Source organism: Salvia miltiorrhiza, chromosome 4, assembly GCF_028751815.1.
Source record: "Salvia miltiorrhiza cultivar Shanhuang (shh) chromosome 4, IMPLAD_Smil_shh, whole genome shotgun sequence".
Lineage (NCBI taxonomy): Eukaryota > Viridiplantae > Streptophyta > Magnoliopsida > Lamiales > Lamiaceae > Salvia > Salvia miltiorrhiza.
The window spans coordinates 52,716,117-52,733,666 of record NC_080390.1 but is presented as its reverse complement, the minus strand read 5'-3'; the positions used below and the strand labels follow the sequence as shown (position 1 = coordinate 52,733,666).

The 17,550-nt window shown below is 34.6% G+C and overlaps 3 protein-coding genes across 3 annotated transcripts; 2 read left to right on the top strand and 1 right to left on the bottom strand.

Annotated features, from left to right (window-relative positions):
• The first annotated feature begins 2,313 nt into the window (after positions 1–2,313).
• On the top strand, positions 2,314–5,958 carry LOC131020497 (ubiquitin-conjugating enzyme E2 variant 1D). The gene is made up of 4 exons (XM_057949349.1): positions 2,314–2,643; positions 3,579–3,718; positions 4,573–4,698; positions 5,531–5,958. Exons 1-4 carry the CDS (start codon positions 2,610–2,612, stop codon positions 5,669–5,671), a joined length of 441 nt encoding a protein of 146 aa, XP_057805332.1. The 5' UTR covers positions 2,314–2,609; the 3' UTR covers positions 5,672–5,958.
• A 1,060-nt stretch (positions 5,959–7,018) lies between these two features.
• On the bottom strand, positions 7,019–8,661 carry LOC131020496 (putative H/ACA ribonucleoprotein complex subunit 1-like protein 1). The gene is made up of 4 exons (XM_057949347.1): positions 8,195–8,661; positions 7,953–8,101; positions 7,758–7,873; positions 7,019–7,394 (listed from the first exon to the last, which is right to left on the bottom strand). Exons 1-4 carry the CDS (start codon positions 8,343–8,345, stop codon positions 7,214–7,216), a joined length of 597 nt encoding a protein of 198 aa, XP_057805330.1. The 5' UTR covers positions 8,346–8,661; the 3' UTR covers positions 7,019–7,213.
• A 1,132-nt stretch (positions 8,662–9,793) lies between these two features.
• Positions 9,794–10,768, top strand: LOC131020495 (transcription repressor OFP15-like). The gene has a single exon (XM_057949346.1). It carries the CDS (start codon positions 9,920–9,922, stop codon positions 10,550–10,552), a length of 633 nt encoding a protein of 210 aa, XP_057805329.1. The 5' UTR covers positions 9,794–9,919; the 3' UTR covers positions 10,553–10,768.
• The last annotated feature ends 6,782 nt before the right edge of the window (positions 10,769–17,550 follow it).

Here is a 17,550-nt window from a genome sequence, read left to right as displayed (position 1 = left end):
TTTCTCTCTATATTTTCTAACTTACTATCTACACCCCTACAATACACTAAAAATACAAACATGCTCAATATCCAAGTAACATAGAAATTCATAAAATGCTAACATTGATAAATTCAAGACGTGGAACTAAGTTAAAATTTTTACTTTATTTGAAGAAAAAGCCATAACAGTTGTGTAGTAATTACTCCCTCCGTCTCAGCTTTTAGTATCCAACTTTCATTTTTTGGCCGTCCCACATTTTAGTATCCATTTCTATTTTTGGTAAAAGTAGGTGGAACCCTTACTCCATTTTAATTATTTTAACTCTCATATAAAATGTGGGACCCTTATTCCACTCACAACACATCAATCACTTTATTAAAACCCGTGCCGTTATCAACTGGATACCAAAAGCCGGGACGGAGGGAGTATTACTTAACCAAAGTCGTCGTTTAGCTGTCGATCTCCTCTCCCTATCTGAACAGTCGTGGGCGAGTTTGATAGTGTGGTATAAAAATAAAGATATTAATTATATAGAGATAATTAATCCAACTTTTATGAGTTTAATTATTTAATCTTTTGTTTGATAGCTAATAAATAATGTATGTATAACTTGTTTTGGATGTTTGATAGGTTCTACTAAAATGCATATAATTTATACAGATATTTAATAACATTGCCTAAGTGATAGTATATCTGGTGAAATTATCATACTACCCTCCACTTAATTTTGAAATTATTCGATGAACCCTTCACATAATTGGGATAAAATGAAGCAAAAATTACCGCCTACCAAGCTGCTTATCAACACTATATTACAGTGACCACATCACAACCAATTGCAACTTTTGTTTCTCAACATTCGAAAGAAAATCAAGTTATCTGAGTTCAACCAGACAAAGACTATCCATAAATATGTGTGTGTCGCCTACCAAGCTGTGAAGGTCGCTGAATATTGGAAGACCAACGAATAACTTGATCCCATCAACCTCATGTTATTGGAGCTTTCTCACAATTGACACCATCTGCAATTTGAGCAGTAGCAGAGGCCCTGAGAGTGAAATCCACAGCAGAATTTGAAGGTCATTTCAAGCTTTGATTGTGAATGAAGCAGCACGTTTTTGAATTATTGTTCTTCAAATTGCAGATTTTGGCACCCAAATTCTTGCTAAAACTAAACAGCCCAGCATCAAACTTATTCATAAATTCACATGTGAGCTTCAAATAGCTAAAATATCCTTACTTGCATAAAAGTAGAATGAAAAAAGATGTTTAACAATACCCCAACAAAATTGAATCTTTAGCCCCAAATCTTAGGGCGTCTTCTTCTGCGAGAAAATTAACTTACACATCCACATCCATGTACTTATATATGCATATAAAATTGGCACACCTATATTTCTTTCTCTCTCGTCGACTTGCAATTAGAGAGAGAAAGTTCTTGCTTGATGCAGAGATCCCTATTCCGATACTGCTCCCTGAGCGTTGGGAATTTGTTGGTTTTGTTGAAGTAGGTTGAGGGATAAAATCGTCAACGGAAAAATTAATCTAAATCACTGTTCAAAAAATATAATTGAACTGGGGTCTCGGAGGGATGAGTTTTCTAAGTGAAATAGTGACTTTGGTGCGGGCTTCCCATTCACTGCGGGCTTGGAACATTAGTGGTGAATCCTATCAAACAGGATGAAATGGTGAGAAAGATAATTTATCTCACCTAATAATACCTACATCAAACTTGCCCTTTTGTGTAGTATTCGTCGACACTCTCTCCATTTTGAATAGCAGTCGTAGACACACTCTCTCTAAATTAGAAAATGGTCAACGGTCCGTCTCTTTTTCTTCTTTGTGTTAGGCGTGAACCCTTTCTCCACTATCTAAACTGAAATAAATGTAGTGGTCTTACCCATTACTCACTAGCCATTAATCCATTAAATCTCGATCACACCACATACTAGCCATGAAAATTTATCTCTTTCTCTTCAGGAGTCAAATTTGTATTCTTCAAGAATTAAAGAAGAAAAGTACAAGAAAATAAATCATAATTTGTGCCATGAAAATGACCAAAGTGTGAAGTTTTTAATTTAAATGTGTGAATAATATTCCCTCAATTCCAACGAAAGCCGTGCGTATTCCTTTTTGAATCGTTCCAACGAAAATAGTCCCATTTTTTTTTTTGTAATAATTTTACACTACAAACAATGTGGCCCTACACACCTTTACACTATAATTTTATTCTCCTTAAATTTCGTGCCGAAAAGAAACGCACCATTTTCGTTGGGACAGAGAGAAGAAACGTGTCAAGTACAAATATGATTGATGCATTGAAGATAGTTTAATCCAATTTAAGTAAATTCTACATGATTTTATAGGTATTTTTCATGTATACATTATCAAATTTATTTTAGATTCCACCCCAAATTAATAAATACTTACTTGTTTTGACCTTTTGGATTAAATGCATTTTGGAGTATTGCAAATTTGCACAGTTGCACTCTACTTTTCTTTCCTCTTTCTCTCAACCCTTTTCTTTCCCCTTCGCGTCGCGTTTCTCCTCCGCAGATTCTCTCTCATCTGTGTTTCTCCTCGATCAAATCAATCTCTACGCAGAAACCGAATTCCAATACTACACCATGACTCTTGGCTCGGGAGGATCCAGCGTCGTGGGTAAAGACTTCCTCCTTTCATGAAGATATTCCTTAAATGCTATTAATTTTGGTTCTTCTATTGATTTTCATGTTCCTCGTAGTCAATCTGCAAATGAGTGGGTGGGTTTCATGGGTTTAAGCTTTTCAATTTTCCGAAAGGAAGCCTGCCTCAGTTTTTAGCTGCGGATCTAAATTAGGAAAATTGTTCTTAATTTTGATTGTCCATACATATATTGCGGGGGTTCTGATCGCACCTAGTTTTATTTCTCAAGATTATGAACTTCAATCCATTGAGTTTTTGATGAATTATTTATCGACTTGAATTTTCCTACTTGAAGTGTAAAGACATTGTAAGATTTCGTAAGGCTCTGGTCACACAATCAAATTGATTTTCGAGTGCATATGATATGAATGTTTTTATGCGGTGCCTTTGCATTTGATATGTTCATGGTTCCCATCGCTCTTTGTTTCTACTAAGTGGGAGTTATTAACGGACCGAACACACAAACTGAGACTATTTATACATGTAATGAGTTGTATCAGTTAATGATTTGGTTATAAGATAATTATGAAGTTTCGAGGTTGTGGACTTCACAGTGTTTCCAGTAGCTGCTTTTATTGTCTATCCGTTTGACATTTTCAACCGTATAAAAGATATCTCTATTTAGATTCTGGCTCAGTCGCATCCCAACTAGCGGCAGTAATTTTCACGATTCTGTTTTCTAAGTGGTTTGGCCAATTAAATTTTCAAAGGATATGTTACACAAATATTACCTTCTTATCTTACTCATGATGCACTTAGATCTCACAGGTCATATGCGAATGGCTGAAAAATGGAGCTCCCCTTATCATTCTCTCGCACTTTATGCCTGTTGTGGCCTTGTAGGCGATCATTTTCTGGGTTAGGAAAATGAAACTGGCATTCTTCATTCTAATTTTTCCACATTTTTGTAGTTCCTCGAAATTTCAGATTGTTGGAGGAACTTGAGCGTGGAGAAAAGGGAATTGGTGATGGTACTGTAAGCTATGGAATGGATGATGGAGATGATATCTATATGCGCTCGTGGACTGGCACCATTATAGGTCCCCACAATGTGAGCATCTCCTTTGCTTATACCATCATCGTCAAATAGGTTTATAACATGAATTCATTTTTATGCATTGTATATCAATTTTTAAATGTGGTTTGGCATGAATATAGCAGTTTGAAATTCTCATATGCCTCATGTAATGTTCAAACTTTTTGCTAGTTTATACTAATTATGCATATTTGGTTTTTTATCTTGATGTACTAAGGAGGCGTTTGGGTTGAAGGATGAGAATTGGGATAGATAAGATTGATAGTATTGAAGGGTGATTAAATAATCCATCCAACTTTTGGGTGATAAATAATCACTCAATTGAATGATTAGGGTGCGAGCCGAGTTATCCATCACGGGCCGAATCATGCAAACTACACATTTGATTAAGTTGGATTATTTTATCAATCATGTGTTATCATTCAAACCAAATGCCTCCTAAGTAGATTATTTCCGTGAGATTGCTCTCTCTGTCTAAAACAAAGTTTTGTTTCTCCCTCGGAGTTAGCTAATTTTGGTAGTCAACAACCATAGTTTAAATTAAATAGATTATAACTATTGTGGCCATTACTTCTGCAGTAGATCAGGTCAAGACGTCAAGTGCAACAAGTTATGTACATTCTTGATCATTTCCTCATCAATCTCTTATCTTCTGCCCAGTTGATTTGTAAAGTTCTTTGCATGCTTTTTGATGGTTCGTGCGTTACTGTTTTTTGCGTGTTAAGTTTGTAAATTTTGATAAAATTATTGTCGGAGGTTTCTAATTTTTATTATCATCATCATCATTATTATTTATTTTTATTATTTTTTTCAAGCTGTTTGTGAATGCAATTTTAAAAACTAATTTCACATTTTTCTTTTGCTTTCAGTCTGTGCACGAGGGACGCATATATCAGTTGAAGTTATTTTGTGACAAAGATTATCCAGAGAAGCCTCCCAGTGTTCGTTTCCATTCCCGGGTTAACATGACTTGCGTAAACCATGAAACTGGAGTGGTACAGATACAATCAACTCAAGGCTCAGTTGACACTGTTGTTTTTATTGAATGAATGATAAAAGTAATATTACGATGTGGGAATGGGGGGTTGCCAATTTAACTTTAAAGTGTTACCTAGAACCGTACTAGATCCCAGAAGCTTCTAAAATTGGCTCATTATATTTTCAATGATTTACTTTTTGAAACCCTTTGCAAAGCTGTGACCATTTTATCTTTGTTGCTACTTGCTAAGGTCAATTCATGTCACCTTTTTACATGATAATGGTGATGGATAAAACTTCCCTATGTTCAGAATATATGTAAGTAGAAATTTTAATGGCATCTGGAATGAGAAGATTCTGTGCGAATGAAGTCTCCTGTTTTTAGTGTCAATTGAAATGAGAAGGTATCAAATAAATTTTACCCTTAGAAGAGTCCTGTTGTATCAGTTAAATTGTCTCAATATGTATTTCTTTGGAAGAACCACTTATACTCTTTGATATGCTACCTCATGTAGTGGATTGAGAAATACAATCCAAAAGCTAATGTTCATACTAACGAGGAAAAATCTTGGAAGTGAATCTTTGATACTTGGGTATTTAATTGAACTTTGCCTATGGAGGACAATAGCAGTTACTCTACTGAATGTAATATATATATATATGTGTGTGTCAGTGTGTGTGTGTGATTGAAACTCCAATATCTGAGGCTGCATGGTAAATCCAGCTTTTATCTTTTTGGTAAGGATTGTATATTTGTTATTTTTACTTCATCTGGGGTGAATGTGATGTGTTGGATACTTTTAGCCCAGCGAAAACATATGCTTATGATATACGACATTCATGGTCTAGGTGGAACCAAAAAAGTTTGGGCTTCTATCAAATTGGCAGAGGGAGTACACAATGGAAGACATACTGACGCAGCTGAAGAAAGAGATGGCTGCTCCACACAACCGTAAGCTGGTCCAGCCTCCCGAAGGAACATACTTCTAGTGCAAGATATGAAGGTCCTATTTGACCATATTCTGATTGATAGTTATCTCATCGCGTTAAGATGGAAGTTGTATGGGGGAATGCCTGAAAAGCCATCTCATATCGCTCCTGGATTCCTCGTATCTTTTATCCTGCTTTATTCTGTTTATGAACTATGTCGGGATAGTTGGTGATGGGATTTCTTCTGTGTGAAAATTAATGAACATCTTGGTAATATCATAATTCTTGTCTTTTTGAATGCTTTCATCGTCCTCTGAAGGAAAATTTGATAAGAACATCCTTTGTTATATAGCTTGTGAAAAATTTGTACCAAGTGATTTCTAATTTTCTGGGTACAGGTTATTGTTTGCCAATTTCCTAAAGTCTTCTGTTCAAATGCGAGGAAGATCTGCACATACACGTTTTTTTTTTCTTACTTGAGATGCATTAGATGTAACATCAATTATCATCTATATATATGAAAGGACAGTTACATTACATGTACATACGTAAATGAGTCGAAGACACTGCAGTTAGTATACTATTAAGTAGGTTATGAATGTTGTTATGTCACTTGATTCAAATAATAAAAAAATTAGGAAAAATGAAAATCATATAATTGCAAAGAGATTCTATTGTAACTAAACTTGTACGCTCTCATTACTAAAATACACGTCTTTGTACCTACATGCTGTACAATATGAATATCTTCCATGAGTTGGAGAAAAAATTGTGAGTTAGAAAGAGTAGATTGAAAATGAAAGAATATATGTTGAAAATAACAAATCATAGTAGAGTTATTTTTTGAATTGATTGTTGCTTATGAGATCCTAAAAAGATGAAATAGGATTGACAAACTGATTGCGGAGGATGAAGAGGTGAATGGGAGAGAGAAAGGTTGTCTTAAGTTTTTTTGAGGAGGAATGGAGAAGGTTTGTAGCGACAAATGTGGTGGTTGATGCAGTTGCTACAAGTAAACCTTGTAGAAGAAGATGATAGTAAAGGTTGATTTTTATTTTCTTGTCATTTTATGCAAATCACATATAGTTATGGATTGACAAATAGATCAGAAGAAATCAAACAGCTGAGACCCCAAGTAACTGTAGAATGAATTATAATCAATCAGTGACTATCAACTACTTGTTCGACATTGTAACAGTGACCACAATTATACGAATTGAATAATTCAACATGACAGCAAATAAATCATGTGTTGTATCCCTAACATTTTTTTACCTCATTCAACCTAAAAATCCAACAAGGTGACTCAAAGTAATGAACACAGTTTCTAGAAAATACTAAAAGTTGGGTACACAAAATATGATTAATCCCAAAATTTCTAGCAACTTGTAATATGACATAGCACAATTGGAAGAGGGAAACAAAACACAAAGTTGTAATAAAAGGTAAAGATTCGTTTGAGTACAAAACCTCGAGATAAATAAAACCACCCTATTCCATTCCACATAGAAGATACATAACCAAACAATAAGCTATACTACTAGTAATAGTGAACTGCATGGCATGCTTGTTGATTGATAGGAAAATTATGAAGCAGCACTCCTATGATCTTCCTCTGCCCCTGAAACCACCGCTACCACGACCACCACCCCTAAATCCACTTCTACCACCTCTAGGTGCACCCCTTCCCCGGAATCCTCCACCACCGCCACCACGGAATCCTCCTCTTCCACCACCTCTTCCTCCCCCACGTCCTCCACCTCTAGCAGATTGCCCTTGTCCCCTGTAATAGAATGATTCAACATCAACACAAGTAGAGAAACAACATTAAAGTCAAAGCAAAGAACCAGCAAGTGCATCACTATCATATCAGAATATGACCACACAAGTGCTTGTTAGGAAGTATATCATCTTGCAACATTTATCAGACACTAAGACAATGGACACAACGGGTTATCTCTGCAAACTAATGAACTAGATATTGACTGTATATACAACTAACATCACTATATATGAAATGGGAGAAGTTCGTTTTCGGTTAAGATATTTGCCAAACAACCCCTAAGTAATCCCAAGCATCACAGTCACAATATAGTAAACGTAAATTGGTTAAAAAAGGAAGAAAGCTAGGGAAGAAACAACATACTTAGGCTGGGGAAGAAATCTTGCAAGAGGCAAAAGCTTAGCTGGATCAATGAAGAATTTATCACCGGCGGAGTAAGACGTTGCCACAATGCCCTCCATCATCTTAATCGAAAAGAACTACAGCATGACAGCAGTCTTGAGTCAAAATTTACCACACCAATTTATCATCAGAAGAAACAAAACAAAAGATACTCACAGACTCATTGATGGGACCAAAGATTTCATCTACTTTGCCAATCTGGGTCTTGTTCTCAAGGTAAATTGGGGCATTGAAGTAAGGTATTTTCTCGTGAGACAGCTTCGTCACCGCATCGCCCTCACAAGCATGAACAAATGTCGAAATCTCTGCACATCAAAATCAAAAATCAAGATCAAAATCCAACCATATGTTATGTTATGCTACTCGAGCATTCATTTTAAAACTAGTGCGAGACAGACCGACGACTTCAGAAGGAGGGCCTTCGTCGCGAGGACCAAAACGACCTCCGCCACCGCCGAAACGGCCGCCACCACCGAAACGGCCGCCACGTCCGCCGCCGTCTCGGCCACCCCTAAAGCCTCCGCCGCCGCGTCCCCTGGGAGGCCTCATGTCGTAAGTGTTGTGAGTGTGAGGAAGAGGAGGGAGGGTTTTGGAAGTAGGGTTTGAAATTAGGGTTTAAGTAAACTGCGAGCTTCATGATCGGGCCTATGGCCTGTCGGCCCACCAATATCAAAGCCCAATTTTATCATATACTACAGATTTTCTTTTATCTAGTTTTCTCAAAGCCCAACTTTTCTTTTATCTAGAATACACCGTATTAGCTTCCTGATCGGCCTTTATGTGTGACGTCACAGACGGCCCTGCCGAAATAATACAGATCTTTCCCGATTACGAATCCCTCGGATACGGAAGCCATCACTTTATCTACTTTGCCTTTTGTTTGGGAGGGGATCTTTTTGGGTGTGGAGAGCATTGGAATTTGTTTTCCTTTTGTTTTTCTAATTTAAGTTTATAAGGGTAAAATAGTAATTTGTTATTTAATCTCAATTTTAATCTAAGTTACAAAATAACAATTTCATAGTATCTATATTTTATATTTTATGTACCAAACACAATATTACGATACTAATCTCAATCAATCTACGATATGTATATTGAACTCTATCTATCTTGGTTTATCCCAATATATCTATCAAACATGGCCTAAGGATTAATTATAGTTTATATCTTTGACTTTCAATAAATTTTATAGTTTATAATACCAATTTTAATTTATTTTTTATATAGTCTGAATTTATTATTTATTTATAGCTACGACCACCTTAAAATTATGACATTAGCTCTTTTTCTTTTTTTATTAAAAAAAAAATAAAAAACGATGACTGACTGCCACAAAATCAAATCCTATTGTATTCTACACTGTAGGAGATTTTCAACAATAGGTAGCCCATCGTTATCGGACCACCGGTGAAGTTGGAATCGCGTCTCAAATTTGGTAACATTGCACTAACTTTCAGGCGCGATTCCAACTACACCAGTGATCCTATGATGGTGTGCTACCCACCATAATTCATGAATTGTATCTATTAATTAGTTATATATAATTAATTAATACTTCATCCTCCACAAAAAAATAGTCAATTTTTGACATTTTGGGATGTTCACAAAAATTAGTCACTTTCCATTTTTGAAAAATTATCAATCATATAGTGGGACCTCTAATTTTGGGATGCCCTATTTTTCACTCACAATACAATTAATTATCATTATAAACACTACTTTTCAAGTGGGACATTTTCTCCAATCACAATACAATAACTATTTTTATTAAAACTCGTGTTGTTACTTACTAGGACTATTTTTTATGGACGGATGAAGTGTAAATTTAAAATCCTAACAATTTTTCTTGATATTTTCAAACATATGATAAAAAAAATCTACTATTAGAATTCATTTTCTATGAAATGTTTTTTAAAGAATAATACTACTCTTTTTGAATCAAAACTCAAAAGAATAATATTCTTAATTTAACATTATTTTGTTAGGAAAGAAATTGGGTGAAAATCTATGAGAATTTGAATAAGTAGAGCCCACGAGAGCTCATCTAAAATCCCAGTCTCTGGAGCTCATTTAATGCTACTGCCACGGACCAAGAAAACTAGGCACTATTCCAAACCACGAACATGAAGTTTCCATTTCCCTTCAAATCCAACGAAATAACATTCAGTGCCAGCGCCGCCGCCGCCGCATCGTCATGGCCGTGGCCCAGCTGCGCCACCACCCCGAGAACACTCTCCTTCCGCGCCGACATAAGCCCAGCCCATCTCGACCACGACCAATCGCTTTCTCCCCACCATCACGCCAATCCAGAATCCGCCGTTATTAGCGGCCTGAGATCGGACCGGCTCTTCTTCGACCCCGGCGCCACCAGTTCCATACTGGCGGAAGCAAAAACAGACGACGACGGAGGAGGAGGAGAATCAGACGGCGTGGTGGCGACAGTGGTGATGGATTCGAGGAATCCGTTTCTCGATTTTAGGGTTTCGATGGCGGAAATGGTGGAGGCTTGCGGGGTAAGAGATTGGGAGTTTTTGGAGGAGCTGCTGGAATGGTATCTCAGAGTTAACGATGAGACCAACCATGGCTACATAGTTGGAGCTTTTGTGGACTTGCTCATTTCCGCCATTCATCAAGAGACCTCTTCTTCTGTGTCTTCTTCTTCTTCTTCAGCTGCAACCAAGCATTATTTCGCTTCTCCTCTCTCCTTTTCTTCGTCTTCCACTGAGGAAGAGATCCTTGTCCACAAAAATGTATGATTTTTTTCAGCTTCACTCTTTAGGAAATGACAGTTAATTTGGTTCACGACGACTCCGCTTCTACATCATAGCTCGTCTGAGAGAGAGAAGGAGATAAATTGTAATTCTTGGCCGTGGTTGATGAAGATGGCAGTTAAATACTTGAATTTACTGTCTGAAAATGAAAATTAATTAGTTAACTACATCATTTGTTTGCGAAGGTAATTTTTGGGGTTTGCTTTTTATATTATTGTATAAAATTTACTTTTGTAACTTTATAATTAATTAATACCGGACATACAACTAATTACTAATTATGAAATAGTATTAAAGAAGGATAAAATGAAAAAAAAAATGTATAATCATATTCTCAAACTTTGAAATTAAATATTTATTGAGAAATGGGGAAAAGGAAAAATAAAACAAAATGGAGTAGAACATTTAGAGAAAACGGATGAAATGTATATCATGTTTTATTTAAGAAATACACTATTGTGTTCGTATATATATTTCGTGATGTTAATTATATTTATTATACGTGACATATAATCAATATATTATTGTTTGGGTCCTTTAATTTATTATTATTATTATTATTATTATTATTATTATTATTATTATTATTATTATTATTATTATTATTATTATTATTAAAGGAGATGGTGAAGAATAAACTTTCTTTTTCCTCTTCTTAGTTCTTACATGAAGGAGTTCACCATTTGAATGTCTCCAAATAAACATAGATTGTTGTTCTTGATATAATATGATTTGCTTTATTTGACCTTGATGTTTTTTACTAGAGAAAACATAACAATATTTTTGTATATATATCTCCAACTATGTAATATAGTAATTGCTTAACTCGCAATTTTTTTCCGGTACATCAAATATTATCCAGCAACATGCAGTTATCTAAATTGTTCTTAAATTAGAGATAATATATGCACATAAATCATGTATGTATATATATATATATATATATATATATATATAGGGTCAAGTTAAACAGAGAATTATTATATATTTCATTTTGAACAAGTCTATACATTTTACGAACAGATCAACATAACTAACGAACAGACGTATTTAGTAAAAAAAAAAGAAAAACTCGCCACCAGCAGGATTCGAACCCGGGGTAAATTGCTGTTCATGCAGTACATTGATTTGTTCGTAAAAATTGTAGATCTGTTCGTTTTTATTTCACGAATTCTCTATTCTCTAAATATTTAGCATTCTCTGTTTAACTTTTCTCTATATATATATACTGAGGAAGGATAATTAGTTATTTTGATATCTATAGCTACTCTTTTTTTTTTTTTTTTTTATGAAATATATCTCACCTTGGAGATGCATGATATATATGTAATCAAGTATGAGTGTAAAATTTCGACAAAAAAAAGTATGAATATATCTCGAGTCAGTCCAATATTAATGATTGTGACTTTTTAAGCAAATACTACTTACCACGCCTACCAAATTTTATAGTCACAATGATAGTTAAACGTCAATATAATAGAAAAAGAACTCGTCATACTTTTGAATGTAACATTCGGTAACCGGTCACTAGCTACAACCAAACTCCTTGATATGAAAATGATCCCGCATGTATAAAAATTTGTGTCAAATTGTAAAGAGGATTGTTGTAAATATATCTTCTAGATATATCTTATGTGTGTTGACCAAGAAACCTAGAGGGAGAATAACACTTGACATCTTCAAGCCACCAGAGTTGACTGTCCTCCGTTCACACCGGACGTGTGTGAACGTTCACACCGGACGTTCACACTTGGTTTAACACCTATAAATATGGGTGTGTTGTGAACTTCATAATAACGACATTTTGTATTCTCTAATCTATTCTCTCGCTTCTCTCTAGTTTATAACACGTTATCAGCACGATAGTTCTAGTCCTCTCATCTTCCTTCGATCGTAAAAGGATTGGAGGTATGCCCTAGGAAAGAATTGTGTCTTTCCAATAAGGTACGACTAATTTTCTTTTCATCTGAATTTCAATCCGTATAATTTTAGTAATCATCTAAATCCAGACGAAAGAAACTTTGAAGTATTAGAATATTATACTGTTTAATATGTTTATATCAATAAATTGGCTTGGAAATAACCAGAAAACGGAATCATTGTAACATATATGCTTTGCATAAAAGAGATTGTTATTGAAATTTGTGCAAATTCCCCTTATATTTGTGGTTTGATGCAAATATGTTATATTTGTTTATTACGAATGATATAATTTTCGTTATTCTTGAAGAAATACAAATAATCCTAAAAGTTATATTTTGATGCTATTAAAATAGCATTTGTTTGAGCATATTAAATTAGTGATGCATTTCGAATGATATTGATCTTAATCATTCCACCAAACAAAAGTGAATTTTGATTGGAATTTGGAGGATATAAAGTAAATTTTTGATCTGTACTTAGACGGAATATGTCATTTTATGTAAACTTGTATTTGATGTGGTATAAAAAGTCAATGTGAAATAGTAGATTTTAGAAAAATAATAAAGAAAAATATGAAAAGTTCACGCAAAATAGAAGACTATTTTGATAATTGGAGACATAATAGATTCGCCCGATTATGTTAAAAAGATATGATGCCAATAGATTTAATCTCAATATCTTTGTGCACCCTTTCGGTGAGATGACAAACATATATAATTGAGTTTTAATTTATTTTGTTTGTTAAGAGTGCAATATTTGATTGGATCTTATTCTACAAAATCTTGAATATGATTTACTACTACGTGGCAATTCTTGTTTCGTATTATTTTATATAATCAGTAAACTTCAATGTTCTACTACTTGAATCACTATTGATATTATCATGTATTGGAAAAATTTTTAATTCATAGTGGATATATACTTTGTATATTATATATATACAACGTATTTTTTTTAAATAATCTTGAAAAACTCATTGATGCTATTCAAATAGCACAAGTAGTATTCCTGAAGAATATTACATTCAAGATCTTAAATTGATGCTATTAAAGTAGCACAAGTAATATTCCTGAAGAATATTACATGCTCTAAGAGCAAGTAAATTAAATATTTGGATAACATATCCTTGAATCTTTATCTATTTGATTCATATTGTTGCTCCCGATGTAGCACAATCAATATTCCATGAAGGATATTACATACTCTTCAAGAGCAATCCATATTATATGCTTTTGAAAATTAGACCTTGAAGGTCAAACGGCCCTAAAGGCCGAATGATTGTACTCTTTTTCCCTTACTAAGTTTTTTTCCTACGAGGTTTTCTTAGTTAAGGTTTTTAACGAGACAACTAGTGTAATATATGAGTAAATATATATGTCTTGTACTATTTTCCTCTACCAAATTTTTTCCATGGGGTTTTTACGGAGAGGTTTTTAACAAGGCATGAATATATATATATATATATATATATATATATATATTAATATCATATGAAATCTTGTGATATTTGTCTTGGTAAATAAATACACATATTATTCTTCAAAAGAAGAAGTATTTCCTTAAGTTGACATTAGATGAGAATAATGTTAACATAATATCAGGTGCATCAAAAAAAAATCATTGAAGGCTCCAGAAGAGCTTGTATCATTTTGCCAAATGATACTAAATTAGATATTGAAAATGCCCTGCACTTTAGTAAGTAACTTACTAAGTTTCAAGGATATCCGAAATAATGGATACCACATCGAGACAATTATGTGAAAGGTAGAAATGAATATCTTTGCATAAATTCTTTTGTTTCAGGCTATAAGCTGACAAAAGAAAAATTAGCAACACTACCTTCTGGAATGTATTACACATTCATAAAAGCAATTGAGACAAACCATTTCATGAACGTAAAGTTCAATGATACAAAAAGCTTTAAGCTTTGTCATGATAGGTTTGGACATCCTGGAGCGACTATGATGCGCCGAATAATCAATAATTCATATGGGCACAACATAAAGAATCAAAAGGTTCTTTCTACAAATGAATTCTCATGTGATGCTTGTGCGCAAGGCAAGTTAGTCATTAGACCTTCATATACGAAGGATAATACTGAATCTCCATATTTCTTAGAAAGAATTGAAGGAGACATTTATGGACCTATACATCCACCTTGTGGACCTTTTCGATAATTTATGGTATTAATTAATGCCTTTTATAGATGGTCCCATGTATGCTTGCTTTCTACTAGAAATGCAACATTTGTTAGACTACTTGCTCAAATCATAAAATTAAGAGCTCAATTCCCAGACAATTCAATTAAAAGAATTCGTCTTGATAATGCTGGTGAGTTTACATCTCAAGCATTTGATAACTATTGTATGGCTATTGGAATTGAGATTGAACATCCAGTAGCTCATGTCCATACTCAAAATGGTTTAGCGGAATCATTTATTAAACGTCTTCAAATTATTGCTAGACCATTACTTATGAAATCAAAACTACCAACTACTGTTTGGGGTCATGCCATATTACATGCTGCAACATTAGTTCGACTAAGGCCATCAGCAAATCATGAATACTCCCCAATGCAAATTATATTTGGCCGAGAACCTGATGTTTCTCACTTACGAACTTTTGGTTGCGCGGTTCAAGTCACAATTGCACTCCCACAACGTACAAAAATGGGTCCCCAACGAAGACTTGGGATATATGTTGGATTTGATTCACCATCGATTATAAGGTATCTAGAACCTTTAACAGGTGATTTATTTACTGCACGTTTTGCAGATTGTCATTTAGATGAAATGACATTTCCAACATTAGGAGGAATAAATCTACATCCAGAAAAGCACAAGGAAATCTCTTGAAATGAGAAAAACTTATCACATTTTGATTCTAGAACAAATCAATGTGAACAAGAAAATGAAAAGATCATTCATTTGCAAAATATTGCAAATCAAATTCCTGATGCTTTTGTAGATACAAGAAAAGTGACACAATCTCACATACATGCTGCAAATATATTTCTCATGTTGATGTCCCTGAAGGACAAAAAGCTTTGGCAGCAAATGAGTCCAAAATTCGTCAAAAACGTGGTCGACCAGTTGGTTCCAAAGATTCTATGCCTAGAAAAAAGAAAGGGGCAAGATATAAACCAAACAATGACGAAAACGACTAATCAATCAAATGAAAGTGATGTAATTCCTAAAGAATTACAAGTATCTGAAAATCATGAGATCTCAATAAATTATTTACATCAGATACTAGAGAGAGAAAATATCATTGTTGATGATATATTTGCCTTTCATATAGCTCTTGAAGTTTTAAATATCAGGATCCTGAACATACATCTGTTGCTAAATGCAAACAGAGACTTGATTGGCCAAAGTGAAAAGAAGCTATAGAAAGGGAATTAAATTCCTGTGATAACCGGAAAGTATTTGGGCCTATAGCCTTAACTCCGGAATCTAAAATCCCTGTTGGATATAGATGGATTTTTGTTAGAAAGAGAAACGAGAAAAATGAAGTTACGAGATATAGAGCAAGACTCGTAGCACAAGGTTTCTCACAAAAACCAGGAATTGATTATGAGGAAACATACTCTCCAGTAATGGACGCTATTACTTTTAGATTTTTGATTAGTCTGGCTGTGTCACAAAGGCTTGATATGCGCCTTATGGATGTAGTGACTGCTTATCTATATGGGTCATTAGATATTGACATATATATGAAAATTCCCGAAGGATTTAAAATGCCTGAAGGATTTCAGTCACAACCCAAAAGCATGTATTTAATTAAACTGCAAAAATCGTTGTATGGGTTGAAACAGTCTGGTCGTATGTGGTACAATAGACTGAGCGAGTATCTTTTGAAAGAAGGATACAAGAATGATGATATTTGCCCTTGTGTTTTCATTAAGAAAACCGAAAGTGGATTTGCAATCATAGCAGTTTATGTTGATGATTTAAATTTAATTGGGACTCCTGAAGAGCTCAATAAAACTGCTGAATATTTGAAGAAAGAATTTGAGATGAAAGATTTGGGAAAGACAAAGTTTTGTCTTGGTTTGCAAATGGAACGTATCCGTGGAGGTACGTTTATCCATCAATCCACATATACAGAAAAAGTGTTAAAACGCTTCTATATGGATAATGCACATCCATTAGCATCACCAATGGTCGTTAGATCTCTTGATACTAAGAAAGATCCATTTCGACCAATTGAAGAGGGTGAAACGATACTTGGTCCTGAAGTACCATATCTAAGTGCAATTGGAGCATTGACTTATCTGGCTAATAATACTAGACCAGATATAGCTTTTCCTGTTAATCTTCTAGCAAGATTTAGCTATGCACCCACTTTGAGACATTGGAATGGTGTTAAACACATTCTACGTTATCTAAAGGGTACCATTGACCTTGGATTATATTATCAAGAAAATTCTGATAATACTCTAGTGGGGTATTCGGATGCAGGATTTTTATCCGATCCACATGAAGCTAAGTCACAAATTGGATATATTTTCACATGTGGTGGAACTGCTATATCATGGAAGTCTGTGAAACAAACCTTGACTGCAACATCCTCAAATCATTCTGAAATCATTGCAATCCACGAAACAAGTCGAGAATGTGTATGGTTGAGAAATGTGACGAGTCATATCCAAGAGTCGTGCGGGTTAGCTTCATCAAAGGCCAAACCAACTGTTTTATATGAAGACAATGCTGATTGCATCGCGCAACTCAAGGAAGGATACATCAAAGGAGATAGGACGAAGCATATTTTTCCAAAGCTCTTCTACACACACGACCTTCAAAAGGGTTACGATATCGACGTGCAACAAATTCGCTCAAGTGAAAATCTGGCGGACTTATTCACCAAGGCATTACCAACATCGACATTCAGAAAGTTGGTACACGAGATCGGCATACGTCGACTCAAAGATATTCAATGATCTCAAGTTCAGGGGAAGCAGTTGTACTCTTTTTCCTTCGACTAGGTTTTATCCCATTGGGTTTTCCTAGCAAGGTTTTAATGAGGCAACATTTTTTAGGGATTGGTCAATCAAGGGG